At 53.3% G+C, this 24,714-nt stretch overlaps 1 protein-coding gene across 1 annotated transcript; it reads right to left on the bottom strand.

Moving 5' to 3' along the window:
* Positions 1-668: 668 nt before the first annotated feature.
* LOC145340665 (seipin-like) lies at positions 669-24,110 on the bottom strand (the record flags this gene model as incomplete). The annotated part of the gene is made up of 12 exons (XM_080185129.1): positions 23,978-24,110; positions 22,969-23,315; positions 22,486-22,716; positions 20,841-20,919; positions 18,428-18,571; positions 17,760-17,894; positions 17,037-17,134; positions 15,246-15,420; positions 9,833-10,019; positions 6,356-6,397; positions 4,238-4,303; positions 669-731 (listed from the first exon to the last, which is right to left on the bottom strand). Coding segments are annotated over exons 3-12 (1,186 nt in total), but the record flags the coding sequence as incomplete, so codon positions are not given.
* Positions 24,111-24,714: the final 604 nt, after the last annotated feature.

Raw genomic sequence — 24,714 nt, 5'->3', positions numbered from 1 at the left:
ATGTGTAGGTTAGGTGGATTGGCCATGCTAAATTGTCCCTTAGTGTCCAAAGATGTGCAGGTTAGGTGGATTGGCCATGCTAAATTGCTCCTTAGTGTCCTAAAATGTGTAGGTTAGGTGGATTGGCCATGCTAAATTGTCCCTTAGTGTCCAAAGATGTGTAGGTTAGGTGGATTGGCCATGCTAAATTGTCCCTTAGTGTCCAAAGATGTGCAGGTTAGGTGGATTGGCCATGCTAAATTGCCCCTTAGTGTCCAAAGATGTGCAGGTTAGATTGGCCATGCTAAATTGCCCCTTAGTGTCCTGGGATGTGTAGGTTAGGGGGATTGGCCATGCTAAATTGCCCCTTAGTATCAAGGGCAGGATAAATACATAGAAGATAGAGCCTGGATGGAATTGTTGTCGGTGCTGACTCGCTGGGCAGAATGGCCTCCTTGTAGGGATTCTACGATCATTGAGTAAGGATTCCATCACCTTACCTACCTCTGACAATCAGCTAACCGGTCTGTAGGCCTGTTACACTTGTAAATATACAAATCTCTCCCTCTTGGGAGTTATTCCCTTTCTTCGTGAATTCTCGATCCCCATTTCATAGCCTCTGATACTTTGCCACCCGCTCGGAGCAGGGGTTGTTCTGGAGGCAATATTTAGATCATTGGGAACTGTACCTCTTACAGAACGGTCAGGTATTGTGGAGCGGTCAGTCCTTCCAGCAGCTTCCGTAATAATGCCTGCAAAACAGGGGCAATGCAAGGGTTAATAATCACACCAGTATGAGAATCACAGAAGCTAAATTGTATCTCAGTCACACGGGGAAAAATATGTGAGAACCACTGCTTTTAGTTAAAGCAAGACCCAGATAAGAGTCAAGGACCGTTTGAACATAATTGAACAATCTTACAAGGACACAAGTCAGGAGTGTGATGGAATACTCCCCACTTGCCTGGATGAGTGCGGCTCCCAACAACACTCGAGAAGCTCGACACCATCCAGGACAAAGCAGCCCCGCTCGATCGACACGCTAACCACAAACATTCACTCCCTCCACCACCGACGCACAGTGACAACAGTGTGTACCATCTACAAGATGCACTGCAGCGTCTCGCCAAAGATCCTTAGACAGCACCTTCCAAACCCACCACCACTTCCATCTAGAAGGACAAAGGCAGCAGATACATGGGGAACACCACCACCTGCAAGTTCCCCTCCAAGACACTCGCCATCCTGACTTGGAAATATATCACCGTTCCTTCGCAGTTGCTGAGGTCAAAGTCTTGGATTTCCCTCCCCAATGGCAACTCAAGAAGGCAGCTCACCACCACCTTCTCAAAGGACAATTAGGGATGGGCAAAAAATGCTGGCCAGCCAGGGACTCCCCCATGTCCCACGAATGAATAAAACAAAATTGAATGATGTGCATCTGCACTTGTCCATTCAAACAAAGAATGGGAGATTGATATGCCATTGGTCAGAGATACAGCTACCATCTCTTGATGATATAACATGCCCAAGGTATAACTGGACAACTGTACCCTTATGTATGCATGATGTAACCTTAATCAATATCTGTGAAGGGATAGAGAAAACTCCTATACTTTCATTGGTATTGGTATACATGTAATCAAATTTGAAACTATAATTGCTTGTGTGTTTCTGAATTTTGCACTCTGACTGGTCTGAATGGCTCAGTTGGAGAGAGTCCTATAGCGCTGCAGTTTGTCAATAAATCATTCAAAGTTTTTGAAAGTTTATTTATTAGTATCACAAGTAGGTTTACATTAACACCGCAATGTAACTCTCCTAGTCATCACACTCCCAGCGCCTAGAAAGCATTCTGGTTGTATCACAGCTTGGTATAGCTCCTGCTCTGACCAAGACAGCAACGAACTACAAAACATTGTGAATGTAGCCCAGTCCCATCACACAAACCAGCCTCCCATCCATTGACTCTGTCTACACTTCCCGCTGCCTCGAGAAAAGCAGCCAGCATAATTAAGGACCCCACGCACCCTGGACATTCTCTCTTCCACCTTCTTCCATCGGGAAAAAGATACAAAAGTCTGAGGTCATGTACCGAGCGACTCGAGAACAGCTTCTTCCCTGCTGCCGTCAGACTTTTGAATGGACCTACCTCGCACTAAGTTGATCTTTCTTTAAACCTTAGTTGTAACACTACATTCTGCACTCTCTCCTTTCCTTCTCTATGAACAGTATGTTTTATCTATATAGTATGCAAGAAATAATACTTTTCATTGCATGTTAATACACGAGACAATGATAAATCAAATCAAAAAACTGAGGGAGAATTTGGGTCACTGTCTGTGTGGAGTTTGCATATTCTCCCTGTGTCTGCATGGGTTTCCTCCGGATGCTCCAGCTCCCCCTCAGTCCAAAAGGTGTGCTGATAAGGGGCACTGGCTACGCTAAACTCTCCCTCAGTGTACCTGAACAGGCACCGAAGTGGGGTAACTGGGAGATTTTCACAGTAACTTCATTACAATGTCAATGTAAGCCTACTTGTGAGACTATTAAATAAACTTTAACTTTTACTTTAACCTAACCCGCACATCTTTGGACTGTGGGAAGAAACTGGAGCACGCGGAGAAAATGCATGTGGACACGGGGAGAATGTGCAGACTTCACAGAGACCGTGACCCAAGTTGGGAATCGAACCCAGGTCCCTGGCGCTGTGGCACAGCAGTGCCAACCAAAAGACCATCAGAGATAGGAGCAGAATTAGGCCACTCGGCCCATCGAGTCAGCTTCATCATTCAATCGTGGCTGATATTTTTCTCATCCCCCATTCTCCTGCCTTTTCCCCTGATCCCCTTATTAATCAGTAACCTCTCTATCTCTGTCTCAATGACCTGGCCTCCTCTGCAGCAGAGTTCCACAGATTCCCCACTCTCTGGCTGAAGGAATTCCTCCTCATCTCTGTGTTAAAGGATCATCCCTTTAGCCTGAGGTTGTGCCCTCTCTGGTTCTAGTTTTTTCCTACTAGTGGAAACATCCTCTCCACGTCCACTCTATCCAGGGCCTCGCAGTATCCTGTAAGTTTCAATAAGATCCCCCCTCATCCTTCTAAACTCCCAACAAGTACAGACCCAGAATCCTCAACCTGTTCCTCATACAACAAGCTCTTCATTCCAGGGATCATTCTTGTGAACCACTGTGCCGCTGGCAGAGAATGGTGATTATTTTGAGTTTGTAGACGGTCCTTGGTTACATCTTTAATTACCTCTCTGACAAAACACATTAGCTCTCTGCTGGTCCACCGAGGCTATTCCTTTTACTGATTAATTTCAAAAGACGTGACATCTCTCTTCACAACCGGTTTGAATGTGTCTGGATGCCATTCATTGAGATCAGGATTGTTTCGATCTGGAACACTGGCTCGATTCTCTTTCTTGCTGCCAGACCTGCTGAGTTTACTCAGCATTTTCCGTTTCTCCGTCACTGGGGCCTGCGACCGTTTGAGGGGTTATATTTGGCACGGTGGTTTGCACTGCTGCCTCACAGCACTGGGGAGCCGGGTTCGATTCCCAGCTTGTCTATGTGGAATCTGCACATTCTCCTCGTGTCTGCGTGGGTTTCCTCTGGCTTCCTCCCACAGTCCGAAAGACATGCTGGTTAGGGTGCATTGGCTGTGCTAAATTCTCAGTGTAACCCGAACAGGCGCCGGACTCAGAATCCTTACAGTGCAAGATGAGGTCAGTCGGCCCATCAAGTCTGCACCGACCACAATCCCACCCAGGCCCTATCCCCATAACCCCACACATTTACCCTAACTAGTTCCCCCTGACACTAAGGGGCAATTTAGCATGGCCAATCCACCCAACCTGCACATCTGTGGATGTACTGACAAAAATTCCATGCAGGCCTTATCCCCGTAACCACAGGTATTTACCCTAGCCAGTTCTCTTGACACTAAAGGGGAAATTTAGCACAGCCAATCCCCCTAACCCACACATTTTGTACTGTGGGAGGAAACAGGAGCACCCAGAGGAAACCCACGCAGACACGGGGGGAATGAGCACACTCCGTGCAGACAGTGACCCAAGGCCGGAATCGAACCCGGGTGCCTGGTGCTGTGAGGCAGCAGCACTAACCCACTGTGCCTGTTGCCTTGGTGTGGCGACTAGGGGACTTTCACAGTAACTTCATTGCAGTGTTAATGTCAGTCTACTTGTGACACGAATGAAACAAAATTTTAACTTCAGCTCATCGGAAACTGTACCTTTTGCAGCAAGGTCAGGCATTACGGGGCCAGGCGGATACTTTCCAGAGCGGTCCATCAATGCGCCTGCAAAATAGGGGCAATCTTTAAGATGATAGCAGCCTCTAGCTTTTCCATGTTACACATACCAGGGTGCACAGTTGTTTGGGACCTATCCTGCTATGTTTAATTCCTGGCTGAGAAACATAGGCCATTTGGCCCATCCACTCTGTGCTGGTGTTATTGGAGGCTCTTCTCAGCCTCTTGCCACCTCCCCACTTCACCTCCCCCCCCCCCCATCAAATCCTTCTGTTCCTCTCTCTTTCATGTATTACCACCTCTCCTTAAATGTATCAACACTATTCCCCTCACCCCATGGGAGTGAGTCCCACATTCTCCCCCGCTCCCCCCCCGTGGGAGCGAGTCCCACATTCTCCCCCACTACCCCCGTGGGAGCGAGTCCCACATTCTCCCCCCACTCCCCCCGTGGGAGCGAGTCCCACATTCTCCCCCCACTCCCTGTATGAGTGAGTCCCACATTCTCTCCACTCTCTGGGTAAAGATATTTCTCCTGAATTCCCCCAGTGGATTTATCAGTGACTGTCTGATATTGATGATCTGCTAGTTCTGGTCTCCCCAAGGAAGTGGAATCATCTTCTACACATCGACCCTATTGAAACCACCTCCATTTATTGTAAGTTCCTCTGTCAGGTCACTCCCCCCCCACTTCAGCCTTTGCTTTTCCAGAGAAAAGAGCCCCGGTCTGTTCACTCCTCCCAGTTCTGGTATTGTTCCAGTTAATCTCTGAACCCTTAATTTAACATGGAGGCCGGAACCGTTCCCAGGAACTCTGTGTCTGATCTAAATCGAGGTTTGAGAAGAGCTTAATATTAATTCCCTGGGAATGGGGACAATGTGGAACTCGATTCTATCCCTCTCAAAAGGAACCCTGGTGTTTTTAATAGCCTCATTAGCCTGTGATGTGAGAATCGGGGTCCTCAGATCTCCTCCCCCCACCCCCCTGTTCGTCTCCCACATTTACACTCTTATTTTCCAACTTGAGCCACCTCCTTAGTCTTCATACCAAAACAAACCACCTCATTAGAGGTTCACAGCATGGAAACAGGCCCTTCGGCCCAACTTGTCCATGCTGCCCAGTTTTTAACCATTAGGCTAGTCTCAACTGCCCACATTTGGCCCATATCCCCCATACCCATCTTAGCCATGTAACTATCTAAATGCTTTTTAAAAAGACAAAATTGTCCGTGCCTTTAGCAACTCGTTCTAGACACTCACCACCCTCTGTGTGAAAAAATTATTCCTCTGGACCCGTTTGTATCTCTCGCCTCTCACCTTGTCTAGTTTTAGACTCCCCTACCTTTGGGAAAACCTTACCCTATGCCCCTCAGTATTTTGTAGACCTCATGTGCCAGTAATAAATGAAATCAAATATTAAGTTAACCTTTCTCTACACCCTAGCTGTGACTGTAACACTACATTCTGCACCCTCTCCTTTCCTTCTCTATGAACGGTATGCTTTGTCTGTATAGCGCGCAAGAAACAATACTTTTCACTGTATCCCAGTACATGTGACATTAATAAATCAAATCAAATATTAAGCTGATCTTTCTCTACACCCTAGTTGTGACTGTAACACTACATTCTGCACCCTCGCCTTTCCTTCTCTATGAACAGCATGCAGATTAGGAGACCAAAACTGCACACAGTGAGGCCCTATATAACTGCAGCAAGACATCCTTTGATATTCCAATCCTCTCGCTATGAAGGCTAGTATGGTACTGGCCTTCCTGCTGTACCTGCGTGCCAACCTTCAGCGACTGATCCACCAGCACACCCAGGTCACGGTGCACTCCCCCTTTCCCTAAGCTGCCACCGCTCAGATAATAATCTTCCTCCCTGTTTCTCCTGAGTGGGTGACCTCACACGCATCTGCATTTGCCCACTCAGCCGGCCTGTCCAAGTCACCCCGCAGCCTCTGGGCCTCCTCCTCACAGCACAGGCGTTTGCTTGCGAGTGGCTTTTCGCGCCTATTCAGAGGTGGCTCTGCTGGTAACGCCTCTGGGCGCTCTGAGCAGGGGCTGTTTTCCAGCTGATGTTTTGACTCAGTGGGAACCGTACCTTTTGCGGGTTGCTCGGGCCCGAAGGCCTCTGAGGGAAAGCCTGAAAAAACAAGGGCAACGGTTAGAAGATTGGACCCCGAACGTGGCACTCGCGTACCAGGAACCTTGCTCGCTCAGGCGGTGAGCGATGACATTGAACTGACAGGCCATTCACCCATCTGCTCCATGCCCCCTCTGGGCTAAGACGTCCCCCCCCCTCCATTAGATTTCAAGCTTATTCATTTATTACTGTCACAAGTATTGACACCGCAATGAAGTTACTGTGAAAATCCCCGAGTCAACAAACTCTGCCACCTGCTTGGGTTCACTGAGGGACAATTTAGCATGGCCATTCCACCTAACCTACACATCTTTGGACACTAAGGGACAATTTAGCATGGCCAACCCACCCTAACCTGCATACCTTTGGACACTAAGGGACAATTTAGCATGGCCAATCCACCTAACTCCACATTTTTGGGTGCTAAGGGGCAATTTAGCATGGCCAATCCACCCTAACCTACACATCTTTGGACACTAAGGGACAATTTAGCATGGCCAATCCACCTAACCTACACATCTTTGGACACTAAGGGACAATTTAGCATGGCCAACCCACCCTAACCTGCATATCTTTGGACACTAAGGGACAATTTAGCATGGCCAATCCACCTAACTCCACATTTTTGGGTGCTAAGGGGCAATTTAGCATGGCCAATCCACCCTAACCTACACATCTTTGGACACTAAGGGACAATTTAGCATGGCCAATCCCCCTAACCTACACATCTTTGGACACTAAGGGACAATTTAGCATGGCCAATCCACCTAACCTGCACATCTTTGAACACTAAGGGGCAATTTAGCATGGCCAATCCACCTAACCTACACATCTTTGGACACTAAGGGACAATTTAGCATGGCCAACCCACCCTAACCTGCATATCTTTGGACACTAAGGGACAATTTAGCATGGCCAATCCCCCTAACCTGCACATCTTTCGGACTGTCAGAGGAAACTGGCTCCCTCCCCATCAAAATCCTGGGGGTTACCGTTGACTAGGAACTGAACTGGACCCAGCCAGATAAATACTGTGGCTTCCAGAGCAGGTCAGAGGCTGGGAATCCTGCAGAGAGTAACTCACCTCCTGACTACCCCCACCCCCAAAGCCTGTCCACTGGGAATCTTGCAGAGAGTAACTCACCTCCTGACTCCCCCCCAAAGCCTGTCCACTGGGAATCCCAGTAAAAAGTCTGACAACACCAGGTTTTAGTCCAACCGATTTATTTGATAGTAAACTCACAAGCTTTCGGGTTAGTCCCTTCGTCAGGTGAATGGAGAGTTCTGGCCTCAGACAGAGCATATAAAGCACAGACAGTTTAGAGATTACTGATTAGAATGCGAATCTTTACACCTAACCTGCTGTTCAAGTCCTGAAGTGGCTGACAATGTGAGTGGAAGGAGTACTGATCACAGGTTAAAGAGATGTGTATTGTCTCCAGACAGCACAGTCAGTGAGGTTTTGCAAACCCAGGCAAGTCACGGGGGTAACAGATAGTGCGACATGACGACAACGGATGAATGAACATCGCTCAACAATCACCAATCCTGTTGGCGAACACCTCAGTGGTCACGGGCATTCAGCCTCTGACCTTCGGGTAAGCATTCTCCAAGGCGGCCTTCACGACACACGACAGCGCAGAGTCGCTGAGCAGAGACTGATAGCCAAGTTAGCACACATGAGGACGGTCTCAACAGGGATCTTGGGTTCACGTCACCCTGTCTGTAACCTCCGTGACTTGCCTGGGTTTGCAAAACCTCACTGACTGTACTGTCTGGAGACAATACACATCTCTTTAACCTGTGATCAGTACTCCTTCCACTCACATTGTCGGCCACTTCAGGACTTGAACAGCAGGTTAGATGTAAAGATTCGCATTCTAATCAGTAATCTCTAAACTGTCTGTGCTTTATATGCTCTGTCTGAGGCCAGAACTCTCCATTCACCTGACGAAGGGACTAACCCGAAAGCTTGTGAGTTTACTATCAAATAAATCGGTTGGACTAAAACCTGGTGTCCTCAGACTTTTTACTGTGTTTACCCCAGTCCAACACCAGCATATCCACATCAACACAGGGAATCCTGCAAAGAGTAACTCACCTCCTGACTCCCCCCACAAAGCCTGTCCACTGGGACTCCTGCGGAGAGTAACTCACCTCCTGACTCCCCCCTGCAAAGCCTGTCCACTGGGAATCCTGCAGAGAGTAACTCAACTCCTGACTCCCCCCCAAAGCCTGTCCACTGGGAATCCTGCGGAGAGTAACTCACCTCCTGTCTCCCCCCTCAAAGCCTGTCCACCATCTACAAGGGACAATAATGTTCCCCATGGTGGGGGGAGTCCAGGACTAGGGCGTCATAATTTGAGGATAAGGGGTAAACCTTTTAGGACTGAGGTGAGGAGGAATTTCTTCACATGGGGGTGGGAAATCAGGGTATTGAATTTGATGATCAGCCACGATCATCTTTGGACACTAAGGGTCAATTTAGTGCAGAGGGAGCTTTACTCTATATCTAACCCCGTGCTGTACCTGTCCTGGGAGTGTTTGATGGGGGGACAGTGTAGAGGGAGCTTTACTCTGTATCTAACCCCGTGCTGTACCTGTCCTGGGAGTGTTTGATGGGGGGACAGTGTAGAGGGAGCTTTACTCTGTATCTAACCCCGTGCTGTACCTGTCCTGGGAGTGTTTGATGGGGGGACAGTGTAGAGGGAGCTTTACTCTGTATCTAACCCCGTGCTGTACCTGTCCCTGGGAGTGTTTGATGGGGGGGGACAGTGTAGAGGGAGCTTTACTCTGTATCTAACCCTGTGCTGTACCTGTCCCTGGGAGTGTTTGATGGGGGGACAGTGTAGAGGGAGCTTTACTCTGTATCTAACCCCGTGCTGTACCTGTCCTGGGAGTGTTTGATGGGGGGGACAGTGTAGAGGGAGCTTTACTCTGTATCTAACCCCGTGCTGTACCTGTCCTGGGAGTGTTTGATGGGGGGGACAGTGTAGAGGGAGCTTTACTCTGTATCTAACCCCGTGCTGTACCTGTCCTGGGAGTGTTTGATGGGGGGACAGTGTAGAGGGAGCTTTACTCTGTATCTAACCCCGTGCTGTACCTGTCCTGGGAGTGTTTGATGGGGGACAGTGTAGAGGGAGCTTTACTCTGTATCTAACCCCGTGCTGTACCTGTCCTGGGAGTGTTTGATGGGGGACAGTGTAGAGGGAGCTTTACTCTGTATCTAACCCCGTGCTGTACCTGTCCTGGGAGTGTTTGATGGGGGACAGTGTAGAGGGAGCTTTACTCTGTATCTAACCCCGTGCTGTACCTGTCCTGGGTGTTTGATGGGGGGGACAGTGTAGAGGGAGCTTTACTCTGTATCTAACCCCGTGCTGTACCTGTCCTGGGAGTGTTTTGAAGGGAAATGCAGAGGACTAAGTGCGGGCGTACCGGTGGCATCCAAATCGAGTGGCCCCAGCACCAAATTGCTCGCCTGCCCCCAGGAAGCTTGTGAACTGCTGCCGGTGGGTGTGTTGTTCAGCACATTGGCGCCGGGCAGCGTCGAATGCACGTTGCGCGGGATGTTGGTCCTTCTCCGTGAGCCCCCCTGTGCGGCGATTAACGTAGATGGTACCTGCTGGAAGAGGGGGAAAGAATAAGAGAACGGAACAATTCAGCAGTGGCAAAAACAATGCTGCAAAAGTTAATTCATTAGGATCACAAGTAAGGCTTACATTAACATTGCAATGAAGTTACTGTGATAATCCCCCAGTCGCCCACACTCTGGCACCTGGTCGGGTACACTGAGGGAGAATTTAGCATCAGCACATCTTTGGACACTGAGGGTCAATTTAGCATGGCCAATCCACCTAACCTGCATATCTTTGGACACTAAGGGACAATTTAGCATGGCCAATCCACCCTAACCTACACATCTTTGGACACTAAGGGTCAATTTAGCATGGCCAATTCACCTAACCTGCACATCTTTGGACACTAAGGGTCAATTTAGCATGGCCAATCCACCTAACCTGCACATCTTTGGACACCAAGGGTCAATTTAGCATGGCCAATTCACCTAACCTACACATCTTTGGACACTAAGGGTCAATTTAGCATGGCCAATCCACCTAACCTGCATATCTTTGGACACCAAGGGTCAATTTAGCATGGCCAATCCACCTAACCTGCACATCTTTGGACACTAAGGGTCAATTTAGCATGGCCAATCCACCTAACCTGCATATCTTTGGACACCAAGGGTCAATTTAGCATGGCCAATCCACCTAACCTGCACGTCTTTGGACACTAAGGGTCAATTTAGCATAGCCAATCCACCTAACCTACACATCTTTGGACACTGAGGGTCAATTTAGCATGGCCAATTCACCTAACCTGCATATCTTTGGACACTAAGGGACAATTTAGCATGGCCAATCCACCCTAACCTACACATCTTTGGACACTAAGGGACAATTTAGCATGGCCAATCCACCTAACCTGCATATCTTTGGACACCAAGGGTCAATTTAGCATGGCCAATTCACCTAACCTGCATATCTTTGGACACTAAGGGACAATTTAGCATGGCCAATCCACCCTAACCTACACATCTTTGGACACTAAGGGTCAATTTAGCATGGCTAATCCACCTAACCTGCACATCTTTGGACACTAAGGGTCAATTTAGCATGGCCAATCCACCTAACCTGCACATCTTTGGACACTAAGGGACAATTTAGCATGGCCAATCCACCTAACCTGCACATCTTTGGACACTAAGGGTCAATTTAGCATGGCCAATCCACCTAACCTGCACATCTTTGGACACTAAGGGGCAATTTAGCATGGCCAATGCACTTAACCAGCACATCTTTTGGACTGTGAGAAGAAACTGCAGCACCCAGAGGAATCCCATGCAGACAGTGACCGGAGCCAGGAATCAAACCCAGGTCCCTGGCGCTGTGAGGCATCAGTGCTAACCACATCGTCGCAGTGACAGGTGGGGGTGGGGGGTTTCCCAGGAACCATCTCTGACCTTCCTGTCCCCAATGTTCTAAATTCCAAATAAACCTGACGAAGGAGCGGCGCTCTGTAAGCTCGTGGTACCAAATAAAGTGTTGAAACTTTAACCTGGTGTGGTGAGACTTCTTACTGTGCCCACCCCAGTCCAACGCTGGCATCTCCACTTCATTGAAAGCAGCCTCACAACAGATAGCATGATAATGAGGAGCTTCACAAATGATCCCTGGAATGAAGAGCTTGTCGTATGAGGAACGGGTTGAGGACCCTGGGTCTGTACTCGTTGGAGTTTAGAAGGATGAGGAGGGGGGGATCTTATTGAAACTTACAGTATACTGCGAGGCCCGGATAGAGTGGACGTGGAGAGGATGTTCCCACTCGTAGGAAAAACTAGAACCAGAGAGGGCACAACCTCAGGGTAAAGGGACGATCCTTTAACACAGAGATGAGGAGGAATTTCTTCATCCAGGGAGTGGGGAATCTGTGGAACTCTTTGCCGCAGAGGAGGCCGGGTCATTGAGACAGAGATAGAGAGGTTCCTGATTAATAAGGGGGTCAGGGGAAAAGGCAGGAGAATGGGGGGATGAGGAAAATATCAGCCATGATTGAATGGTGGAGCAGACTCGATGGGCCGAGTGGCCTCATTCTGCTTCTATGTCTTATGGTCTTCTCCTCCTCAAACTGGGGCAAAGTAATCTGATTATTGTCACATGTACTGGGACAGTGAAAAGTATTGTTTCCTGCACCCTATACAGACAGAGCATACTGTTCATAGAGAAGGAAAGGAGACAGTCCAGAATGTAGTGTTACAGTCACAGCGAGGGTGTAGAGAAAGATCAACAAGATTCAGAAGTCTGACAGCAGCAGGGAAGAAGCTGTTCTTGAGTCGGTCGGTACGGGACCTCAGACTTTTGTATCTTTTTCCCGACGGAAGAAGGTGGAAGAGAGAATGTCCGGGGTGTGTGTGGGCGGGGGGGTCCTTGATTATACCGGCTGCTTTTCCCCGAGGCAGCGGGAAGTGTAGACGGAGTCAATGGATGGGAGGCTGGTTTGTGTGATGGATTGGGCTACATTCACCACCCTTTTGTAGTTCCTTGTGATCTTGGGCAGAGCAGGAGCCCAGACCGAGCTGTGATACAACCAGAAAGGATGCTTTCTATGGGGCATCTGTAAAAGTTGGTGACAGTCTTGGCGGACATGCCAAATTTCCTTAGTGAGTGGGAACAAAGTGAAAGGTTTAGGGAGGGAATTCCAGAGTTCAGGGCCCCCCCGATGCAGCTGAAGGCACGGCTGCCAATGGCGGAGTGATGGGAATCAGGGGATGCTCAAGAGGCTGAAATTGGAGGAGCGCAGAGATCTCGGAGGGTGGTAGGAGCTGGAGGAGGTTACAGAGATAGGGAGGGGATGTAGAGGCTGGAGGAGGTTACAGAGATAGGGAGGGGGTGTAGGGGCTGGAGGAGGTTACAGAGATAGGGAGGGGATGTAGGGGCTGGAGGAGGTTACAGAGATAGGGAGGGAGTGTAGGGGCTGGAGGAGGTTACAGAGATAGGGAGGGGGTGTAGGGGCTGGAGGGGGTTACAGAGATAGGGAGGGAGTGTAGGGGCTGGAGGAGGTTACAGAGATAGGGAGGGGGTGTAGGGGGCTGGAGGGGGTTACAGAGATAGGGAGGGGGTGTAGGGGGCTGGAGGAGGTTACAGAGATAGGGAGGGGGTGTAGGGGCTGGAGGGGGTTACGGAGATAGGGAGGGGGTGTAGGGGCTGGAGGAGGTTACAGAGATAGGGAGGGGGTGTAGGGGCTGGAGGGGGTTACGGAGATAGGGAGGGGGTGTAGGGGCTGGAGGAGGTTACAGAGATAGGGAGGGGGTGTAGGGGCTGGAGGAGGTTACAGAGATAGGGAGGGGGTGTAGTGGGCTGGAGGAGGTTACAGAGATAGGGAGGGGGTGTAGGAGGTTACAGAGATAGGGAGGGAGTGTAGGGGCTGGAGGGAGTTACAGAGATAGGGAGGGGGTGTAGGGGCTGGAGGAGGTTACAGAGATAGGGAGGGGGTGTAGGGGCTGGAGGAGGTTACAGAGATAGGGAGGGGGGTGTAGGGGCTGGAGGGGGTTACAGAGATAGGGAGGGGGTGTAGGGGGCTGGAGGGGGTTACAGAGATAGGGAGGGGGTGTAGGGGGCTGGAGGGGGTTACAGAGATAGGGAGGGGGTGTAGGGGGCTGGAGGGGGTTACAGAGATAGGGAGGGGGTGTAGGGGGCTGGAGGGGGTTACAGAGATAGGGAGGGGGTGTAGGGGGCTGGAGGGGGTTACAGAGATAGGGAGGGGGTGTAGGGGCTGGAGGGGGTTACAGAGATAGGGAGGGGGTGTAGGGGCTGGAGGGGGTTACGGAGATAGGGAGGGGGTGTAGGGGGCTGGAGGGGGTTACAGAGATAGGGAGGGGGTGTAGGGGCTGGAGGGGGTTACAGAGATAGGGAGGGGGTGTAGGGGCTGGAGGGGGTTACGGAGATAGGGAGGGGGTGTAGGGGCTGGAGGAGGTTACAGAGATAGGGAGGGGGCGTAGGGGCTGGAGGGGGTTACGGAGATAGGGAGGGGGTGTAGGGGCTGGAGGAGGTTACAGAAATAGGGAGGGGGTGTAGGAGGTTACAGAGATAGGGAGGGAGTGTAGGGGCTGGAGGGGGTTACAGAGATAGGGAGGGGGTGTAGGGGCTGGAGGAGGTTACAGAGATAGGGAGGGGGTGTAGGGGCTGGAGGAGGTTACAGAGATAGGGAGGGGGTGTAGGAGGTTACAGAGATAGGGAGGGAGTGTAGGGGCTGGAGGAGGTTACAGAGATAGGGAGGGGGTGTAGGGGCTGGAGGGGGTTACGGAGATAGGGAGGGGGTGTAGGGGCTGGAGGAGGTTACAGAGATAGGGAGGGGGTGTAGGGGCTGGAGGAGGTTACAGAGATAGGGAGGGGGTGTAGGAGGTTACAGAGATAGGGAGGGAGTGTAGGGGCTGGAGGGGGTTACAGAGATAGGGAGGGGGTGTAGGGGCTGGAGGGGGTTACGGAGATAGGGAGGGGGTGTAGGGGCTGGAGGAGGTTACAGAGATAGGGAGGGGGTGTAGGAGGTTACAGAGATAGGGAGGGAGTGTAGGGGCTGGAGGAGGTTACAGAGATAGGGAGGGAGTGTAGGGGCTGGAGGGGGTTACAGAGATAGGGAGGGGGTGTAGGGGCTGGAGGGGGTTACAGAGATAGGGAGGGGGTGTAGGGGCTGGAGGGGGTTACGGAGATAGGGAGGGGGTGTAGGGGCTGGAGGAGGTTACAGAGATAGGGAGGGGGTGTAGGAGGTTACAGAGATAGGGAGGGAGTGTTGGGGCTGGAGGAGGTTACAGAGATAGGGAGGGGATGGAGGGACAGAAGGAAGTTACAGAGATAGGGAGGGGATGTGGGAGGTTACAGAGATAGGGAGGGGGTGTAGGGGCTGGAGGGGGTTACGGAGATAGGGAGGGGGTGTAGGGGCTGGAGGACGTTACAGAGATAGGGAGAGGGTGTAGGGGCTGGAGGGGGTTACAGAGATAGGGAGGGGGTGTAGGGGCTGGAGGGGGTTACGGAGATAGGGAGGGGGTGTAGGGGCTGGAGGAGGTTACAAAGAGAGACATCAGCCGAGATTCCCAAATAGTCCCCGTTGCTCGATTCCTCACCAAGTCGAATAGCCACATCACTGAGTGTCCGTAGAATCAGAGCGTAGCGCTGAGTTCACTCGCCGCTCCCGCCACCCCCGCCACCCACCCCCTGTCAGCTAGGCCGGATCTCCCTAGGCTTCAGTTCCCCTATCCCCACCAGCGAGTGCCCCCATGGCGGGCCGTACTTACAGGCTGCTGCTCCCGCGCCGGTTCCTGTGCTCTCGGAGGGTGAGCCGAGTCCTGGGGCCAGATGCCTCCCCACACCCACTGCAGGTAGCTGGCCAGCACGATGACACACAGGAAGGTGAAGTTGGTGGCCACTCCAATGATGGCTGACGTCACAGGGAAATTGTACAGAATAAACCTGGAATGCAGAGAGAGAGAGAGAGAGAGAGAGGGGGGGGGGGGGGGGGGTGTGTGGAGAGGGGGAGAGATAGAGAGAGAAAGGGAGAGAGAGGGGGCAGGGAGAGACGGGGAGAAAGGGGAAGGGGGAGAGCGTGGAAGGTGGGGCGGAGAGTGGGGAGAAGGGGTGGAGACAGGTAGGGGAAGAGAAGGGATAGGTAAGTCCGAGAGGAGAGAAAGCAGAGTTAGCAATGCCTGTCACCCCCCCCCCCCATCCCACTTTTCTGTCCCTCTCTCACTGGGGGGGGGCTGCTCTGTATCCAGCTGTCTGGGGCCGGGGGATGGGGGGTTACACTGCGAGGCAGTCCCTCTCTCACTGCGGGGGGGAGCTGCTCTGTATCCAGCTGTCTGGGGCCGGGGGATGGGGGGTTACACTGCGAGGCAGTCCCTCTCTCACTGGGGGGGGCTGCTCTGTATCCAGCTGTCTGGGGCGGGGCGGAGGGGGTTACACTGCGAGGCAGTCCCTCTCTCACTGGGGGGGCTGCTCTGTATCCAGCTGCCCCTTGGGAGCGGGGGGGGGGGGGGTACATTGCGAAGAGGGTTCTCAGGTACAGTGAGTGGGTTCCTTCGTTCTATCCCCCTATTAATAATGTTGGGAATAGTGCCTTCAATGTGTTATAGACACATGCTCCCAGCTCCATCTGCCCCTGCACTCCGTATAGAAGGGTACCCTTCATTTTTAGACGTTCAGATGGCCGATATTTATCCCCCATCTCTAACTGCCCCCCTTGAGAAGGTAATGGGCGAGTCACCACCTCGAACCCGCTGCAGTTCTCTTGTGGGGTAGGTACACCCACAGTGCTGTTAGGGAGGGAGCTCCAGGATTGTGATTGGACATCAGTCAGTCCCCGTGTGTGTGGTGTAGGTACACCCACAGTGCTGTTAGGGAGGGAGTTCCAGGATTTTGACCCCAGCCACAGTGAAGGAACGGCCGATATATTTCCAAGTCGGGATGGTGAGTGGCTCGGAGGGGGGGAACTTGCAGGGGGTGGTGTTCCCCATGTGTCCGCTGCCCACCCCCCCTTGTCCTTCTAGGTGGTAGAGGTGGCGGGTTTGGAAGGTGCTGTGGAAGGAGCCTTGGCGAGTCGCTGCAGTGCATCTTGTAGATGGTACACACTGCTGTCACTGTGCGTCGGTGGTGGAGGGAGTGAGTGTTTGTGGTTCGCGTGTCGATCGAGCGGGGCTGCTTTGTCCTGGATGGTGTCGAGCTTCTCGAGTGTTGTTGGGAGCTGCACCCATCCAGGCAAGTGGGGATTATTCCATCACACTCTGGACTTGTGTCCTTGTAGATGGTGGACAGGCTTTGCGGGGGGGGGAGTCGGGAGGTGAGTTACTCTCCGCAGGATTCCCAGTGGACAGGCTTTGGGGGGAGTCAGGAGGTGAGTTACTCTCCGCAGGATTCCCAGTGGACAGGCTTTGTGGGGGGGAGTCAGGAGGTGAGTTACTCTCCACAGGATTCCCAGTGGACAGGCTTTGGGGGGAGTCAGGAGGTGAGTTACTCTCCGCAGGATTCCCAGCCTCTGACCTGCTCTGGTAGCCACAGTGTTTATCTGGCTGGGTCCCAGTTCAGTTTCTTACCTTATTCCTGTGAAGTGTGCGTGGATCTGCAGCTGGGCCTTGTACAACTCGATGCTTTTGGTTTGGATCTCGATCACGGCCCCCATCGTTGGCGTGTACTGTACAGGTACACAGAGCAGAGCGTCAAACACCTTTTACCCCTAACCCCACCGCACCCCGCCACTTCCAACACCATCAGCCAGCCGCAACCCGGGCAAGCGGAACGTCCGCCCTAGTGTTCCGGGGGGTGGGTAGGGCTTGGGTTCCACCCCCTCCCTTCCCCACCGTGGGACCAGAACAGCGCAACCGCACCCCCCACCCCCCCGCCCACTCTCCACTCCCAGCTACCGTCTCCCTCCAGCATCCCAGCCAACCTTCAACCCCTCAGCACGGTCATCATTCGGACCGTTGTCTGTGTGGGATCTTGCTGTGCACAAAACAGCCACTGCGTCTCCCATAATCACCACGGGGGGTTCACGCGCACACACGCACGGACAGGCAGATGCGCACACGCGGACGTTAAACGCAAGCATCGACCGAGCTTACGTACAGGACGAAGAACAGGATAACGGGCCCAGGCTAACACCAGGGTACCTTTCAAAGGGAAGGGGGTGTCCGAGGCAGGGGCTGGAGGAGCCTCTGGCAGAACGCCTGGGCTGAGACTCAGCTCTCACCTTCCCGGCAGTCCAACGCAAATTCCACACACGGGCACGGTGGCAATCTCTCTCTCTCCCTATTCCTTACCGAGTCTTCCTGGTAGTCCGAGAACAGCTCGATCTCCACCACTTGGGTCTGCTCCACCAGGCCTGTGAGAAAGAGTGGGGCGTACACCAGGGTGTCCAGAGTCCGCAGCATCCATGACTTGTATTGTAGCATCGCCTGAGAGAAAGCACACACACACACACACACACACACACACAGAGACGGGGTGTTACCAACCACACACATGGCAGAGACCACACTGACCCATACACAGGTTCCCTCGTCCACTGGTGCCCGCATGGAGACCCCCCCACACACAGAACACCTGTCTCACCCGCTTACAGCCCCCCGCCCACTCAGAGACCCCTTCCCACGCGGGCGCACCGAATCCCCGCCTCCCAGGCGCACACAGAGCCCCCTGCACCCCCCCCCCACCCCTCCCACATTGCTGGGATCTTGCTGTGCGTGTGTTTCCCACGTTACAGCAGTGACCACAGGTTGGAGAAGTTTTTCACCAGGTCTGATGCACTAGGATGAGAAGGACAGAGCGGGAGAAGACCATTCAGCCCCTCCAGCCCTGCTACACCATTCAATAAGATAGTGGGCTGATCTCACCCTCTCTCCCCTCTCCACTGCGACACCTTCCACTCCCTCAACATCTGGGACACCCCAAGGCTGCGCCTAAGCCCGTCGCTGATGGGAGGACTCACCGATCGGGAGACGCTGGAAATCTCCTGGCCCTCCTTGGTGTAACACACAGCCCGCACCATGAACATTCCCAAGTTCTGGTTGATGGGGGACTCTGGCATGAGGAGCCGCAGGGAGATGCGGTACGGCTGTCCATATGTCATGACCTGCAGCGGAGAGAGGAGGGGGAAGGAAGTGTCAACGGGGAGACGGGAGCCTCACACTTATCTGCCAACCGCGATAGGAACAGATACGTTTCTCAACCCTACGCTCTTTCCCTGTAACTTTTAAGTCCCCTGACCAATCAAAAACCTATCTATCGCCATCTTCAATATCTTGACCTTTCTGGTCAATGCCACGATGTTGATAGTGGGGGGACTCAGTGATGGTAACCCCCAGGGTGTTGATAGTGGGGGATTCAGTGATGGTAACCCCCAGGATGTTGATAGTGGGGGGGGGATTCAGTGATAGTAACCCCCAGGATGTTGATAGTCGGGGGGATTCAGTGATGGTAACCCCCAGGATGTTGATAGTGGGGGGGGGGGGGACTCAGTGATGGTAACCCCCAGGGTGTTGATAGTGGGGGGGGGATTCAGTGATGGTAACCCCCAGGGTGTTGATAGTGGGGGGGATTCAGTGATGGTAACCCCCAGGATGTTGATAGTGGGGGTGATTCAGTGATGGTAACCCCCAGGGTGTTGATAGTGGGGGGGATTCAGTGATGGTAACCCCCAGGATGTTGATAGTGTGGAGGATTCAGTGATGGTAACCCCCAGGGTGTTGATAGTGGGGGGGATTCAGTGATGGTAACCCCCAGGATGTTGATAGTGGGGGGATTCAGTGATGGTAACCCCCAGGATGTTGATAGTGGGGGTGATTCAGTGATGGTGACCCCCAGGATGTTGATAGTGGGGGGGTTCAGTGATGGTAACCCCCAGGATGTTGATAGTGGGGGGGATTCAGTGATGGTAACCCCCAGGGTGTTGATAGTGGGGGGATTCAGTGATGGTAACCCCCAGGATGTTGATAGTGGGGGGGGATTCAGTGATGGTAACCCCCAGGATGTTGATAGTGGGGGGGGATTCAGTGATGGTAACCCCCAGGATGTTGATAGTGGAGGGTATCAGTGATGGTAACCCCCAGGGTGTTGATAGTGGGGGTATTCAGTGTTGGTAACCCCCAGGGTGTTGATAGTGGGGGGGGATTCAGTGATGGTAACCCCCAGGGTGTTGATAGTGGGGGGGGATTCAGTGATGGTAACCCCCAGGGTGTTGATAGTGGGGGTGATTCAGTGATGGTGACCCCCAGGATGTTGATAGTGGGGGGGTTCAGTGATGGTAACCCCCAGGATGTTGATAGTGGGGGGGATTCAGTGATGGTAACCCCCAGGGTGTTGATAGTGGGGGTGATTCAGTGATGGTGACCCCCAGGATGTTGATAGTGGGGGGATTCAGTGATGGTAACCCCCAGGATGTTGATAGTGGGGGGATTCAGTGATGGTAACCCCCAGGATGTTGATAGTGGGGGGACTCAGTGATGGTAACCCCCAGGATGTTGATAGTGGGGGGGATTCAGTGATAGTAACCCCCAGGATGTTGATAGTGGGGGGGGATTCAGTGATGGTAACCCCCAGGATGTTGATAGTGGGGGAGGATTCAGTGACAGTAACCCCAGGATGTTGATAGTGGGGGGTGGGATTCAGTGATGGTAACCCCCAGGGTGTTGATAGTGGGGGGGATTCAGTGATGGTAACCCCCAGGATGTTGATAGTGGGGGGGGGATTCAGTGATGGTAACCCCCAGGATGTTGATAGTGGGGGGGGATTCAGTGATGGTAACCCCCAGGATGTTGATAGTGGGGGGGGGGATTCAGTGATGGTAACCCCCAGGGTGTTGATAGTGGGGGGGGGATTCAGTGATGGTAACCCCCAGGGTGTTGATAGTGGGGAGGGATTCAGTGATGGTAACCCCCAGGGTGTTGATAGTGGGGAGGGGTTCAGTGATGGTAACCCCCAGGATGTTGATAGTGGGGGGAATTCAGCGATAGTAACACCGAAGATTGGCCATGCTAAATTGCCCCTTCGTGTCAGGGGGATTAGGAGGGTAATTATTTGGGGTTTAGGGGATAGGGCCTGCGTGGGATTGTAGTTGGTGCTGGCTCAATGGCCTGAATGGCCTCCTCTGCATCATACGGATTCGACAGTTCGAAAGGCGTGCTGGTTAGGGTGCCTTGGCCGTGCTAAATTCTCCCTCAGTGTTACCCAAACAGGCACCGGAGTGTGGCGACGAGGGGATCTTCACAGTAACTTCATTGCAGTGTCAATGTAAGTCTGCTTGTGACACTGCTGAATAAATTTTAAGCCACTGATGGGGCAGTCTCCAAAGCCACTTCTCTCTTCAGCTCCCTGTCTGAACACCCAGCCCGCCGGGTCCTTACCTTTTCCCGTCCATTCCGGAGCAGAGAAACATTCCCGATGGGATAGGAACAAAGCCGATCCTGCGAGTCACAATCTGTCCTGTCCAATGAGAGTGCAGAAGGTTCATTAGGTGCCAGAAGGCTTCACGGAGGTGGGCGAAGTGGGGCAGCACGGGCGAGGGGGGGCATGGAGAGCAGCTGTGAAGCTTATGCAGTTGAATAGCATGTGGAGAATCTGGGAGATACAGTGGGAGGGAGCAGTGTGACTGGAATCAGAGGTTTTCCACAAAATTCATAAGACATGGGCATCGCTGGCTGGGCCAGAAATTTGGCATGTCCGCTACGACTCTCACCAACTTTTACAGATGCCCCATAGAAAGCATCCTTTCTGGCTGTATCACAGCTTGGTCTGGGCTCCTGCTCTGCCCAAGACCGCAAGGAACTACAAAAGGGTGGTGAACGTAGCCCAGTCCCATCACACAAACCAGCCTCCCATCCATTGACTCTGTCTACACTTCCCGCTGCCTCGGGGAAAAGCAGCCGGTATAATCAAGGACCCCCCCGCCACACACCCCAGACACTCTCTCTTCCACCTTCTTCCATCGGGAAAAAGATACAAAAGTCTGAGGTCCCGTACCGACCGACTCAAGAACAGCTTCTTCCCTGCTGCTGTCAGACTTTTGAATGGACCTACCTCGCATTAAGTTGATCTTTCTCTACACCCTCGCTGTGACTGTAACACTACATTCTGCACCCTGTCTCCTTTCCTTCTCTATAAACAGTATGATTGTTCACTGTATAAGAAACAACACTTTTCACCGTATCCCAACATGTGAAAATAATAAATTAAATCAGAATCATTACCCATCCCTAGTTGCCTCTTGGAGGGGCAGTTGAGAGCCAACCACATTGCTGTGGCTCTGGGAGTCACATGTAGGCCAGACCAGGGTAAGGACGGCAGATTTCCTTCCCTAAAGGAAACCAGATGGGTTTTTCCCCACAATGGGTCATCAGTAGATTCTTAATCCCAGATATTTTTTATATTGAATTCAAATTCCACCATCTGCCGTGGGCGGGATTTGAACCCGGGTCCCCGAGAACATTAGTTGAGTTTCTGGATCGATAGTCTAGCGATCACCATTAGGCAATTTATTTACGTAAATACTGACACACTCCCCACCCCCCCGTAAATACTGACACACTCCCCCCTCGGGGACCCTCTGTAAATTTGAACCCAGTTCCCTGTGGGCTGCACAGTGGGTTAGCACTGCTGCCTCACAGCACCAGGAACCTAGGTTCGATTCGCAGCTCGGGTCACTGTCTGTAAGTCTGCACATTCTCCCCACGTCTGCATGGGTTTCCTCCGGGTGCTCCGGTTTCCTCCCATGATCTGAAAGACGTGTGGATTAGAGTGCAATGGCCGTGCTAAATTCTCCCTCAGTGTAAATACTGAGGCACTCCCCTGGGGACCAATAAAAACTGACACACACTGCGGGCAGGCGCCGGAGTGTGGCAGCTAGGGGATTGTCACGGTAACTTCATCGCGGTGTTAATGTAAGCCCACTAATAAACTTAAAAATGTTTAACTGGAAGATTAACTGAGCTTCTGGATGAATAGTTTAGTGCTAATACCACAGGGCTATTGGATACAAGGGGACGGTTTTACCTGTACTGATAGTATACTGGCGTAGTGAAGCTTAACGCAGGCATATAGCTATAGTAGAAGCTCCCATACAGGAATACGGACATCCAGAGAAGCAGCAAGATCATACTGATCAGAATCGCTGTTTGGAGAAGTGTCCGCTTCATCCTCAACATCAGCGCCCCTGTGTGGTCCTGCATCCAGTCCAGATACCCTGTCATTTTCACACTCGTTCGCTCGCTCTCTCTCCACTACCTATGGGGAGGAGGGGTAAAGATCAGTTAAAAAACCCCCTCTGCATTTGACAGAGACATTCAGCCCCTCAGGATGAGGAGAGAGGGAGAGGGGGAGGGAGGGAGGGAGAGGGAGAGAGGGAGGGAGGGAGAGGGGGAGGGAGGTGGGGGGGTGTTGTGGAGACAGATGGAGAGAGCGTACAGTGGGGAGAAGGGGAGGAAAGCAGAAGTGTGACGGACAGGGATGGAGCAACCAGAATAACGTTGTACTCACTGGGACTGGCAGTCTGCTGGGGATTGTAACGTCTCGCTCAGGGTTCAGTGTGAGGGCCATTCATCGAGCTAGACTGTGTGAGTCACTGCTGTCCCTGTCCCGCTGATAAGATTCTTCACACACCGGCAGACTGAGGGTGCTGAGCCAAACGCCCACGGGGTGGCCCTCTCCAGTCTGCCCACTTCGAGTGCCCCACAACAGAGCTGGGAGCTGGGGTGCGGATTGGAGAGGAAGTCGCCTCAGGCCCCCCGGGCTGTCTGTCACATGGCTCGGAGATCCCTCACTGGAATGTTCTTTTCCAGGATTCCCGCTTGGTCACGGAGAAGGAGCACTGAAATCCGCCAGCCCTGAATCAGCAACAAGACACAAACAAGCAACTGGTTAGCAACACAAACAGCAAGTAACCCGGAGAGTCAACAATACGTGACCCCTGTACCCGCTCGCCGGGGCACGGACCCCGGGCGCCCCCTCTCCGGGGCACGGACCCCGGGCGCCCCCTCTCCGGGGCACGGACCCCGGGCGCCCCCTCTCCGGGGCACGGACCCCGGGCGCCCCCTCTCCGGGGCACGGACCCCGGGCGCCCCCTCTCCGGGGCACGGACCCCGGGCGCCCCCTCTCCGGGGCACGGACCCCGGGCGCCCCCTCTCCGGGGCACGGACCCCGGGCGCCCCCTCTCCGGGGCACGGACCCCGCGCGCCCCCTCTCCGGGGCACGGACCCCGCGCGCCCCCTCTCCGGGGCACGGACCCCGCGCGCCCCCTCTCCGGGGCACGGACCCCGGGCGCCCCCTCTCCGGGGCACGGACCCCGGGCGCCCCCTCTCCGGGGCACGGACCCCGGGCGCCCCCTCTCCGGGGCACGGACCCCGCGCGCCCCCTCTCCGGGGCACGGACCCCAGCAGAGCCCTCAGTGCTATTTCTCTGTCCTCCTGCTCTCTCCCTCCTGCCACTCCTCCCTCTCTCTCTTTCTCACCCCCATTCCCTCACCTACACTATCACCACTTATACCAACCTCACACACACACTCCCCCCACAAACAACAGGCTCTACGTGTGTGTGTCTCACTCCGTGTGACTGAGCCTGCCTCTCTCTCTGCCTCTCACTTTCTTTCTCTAGTTTCCTGTCTGCCCCCCCCCGTCTCCATGGAAACAGCTCCACCCAGTGTCTCCGTCAAATGGTTCCGCACCCAGACAAGCGGCACCGGAAAAGGGAGCATCCGGACCAGAAAGAGTGACACACCCGCTCCCCGATCCCCACCCTCAGACAGCAAACCCCGCCCACAGACAGCGAACCACGCCCCCAGACGACAAACCCCGCCCCAATCCCCACCCTCAGACAACAAACCCCGCCCCAATCTAACGAACCCCGCCTGAAGACAGCAAACTCCGCCCCCAGACAACAAACCCCGCCCCAATCCCCACCCACAAACCCCGCCCCAATCCCCAAACCCCACCCCAATCCCCAAACCACGCCCCCAATCACACCCCCAGCCCCCACACCTATACCCAATCACCGCCCCAATCCCAAAACCCTGCCCAAACCCCGTCCCGATCCCCAAACCCCACCCCAATCCCAAAACCCCGCCCCCAATCCCCAAACCCCGCCCCCAATCCCCAAACCCCGCCCCCAATCCCCAAGCCATGCCCCCAATCCCCGCCCCTAATCTGCAAACCCTGCCCCAACCCCCAAACCCAACTCCCACCCACAACCCCGCCCCCAATCTCCAAACCCCGCCCCCAATCCCCAAAC

The sequence above is a fragment of the Carcharhinus amblyrhynchos genome, unplaced genomic scaffold, assembly GCF_965287045.1.
Source record: "Carcharhinus amblyrhynchos unplaced genomic scaffold, sCarAmb.v2.hapA chromosome_1260, whole genome shotgun sequence".
NCBI classification, from domain to species: Eukaryota; Metazoa; Chordata; class Chondrichthyes; order Carcharhiniformes; family Carcharhinidae; genus Carcharhinus; species Carcharhinus amblyrhynchos.
Note: the sequence above shows the minus strand (reverse complement) of the source record. Positions and strands in the feature narration are given on the sequence as shown.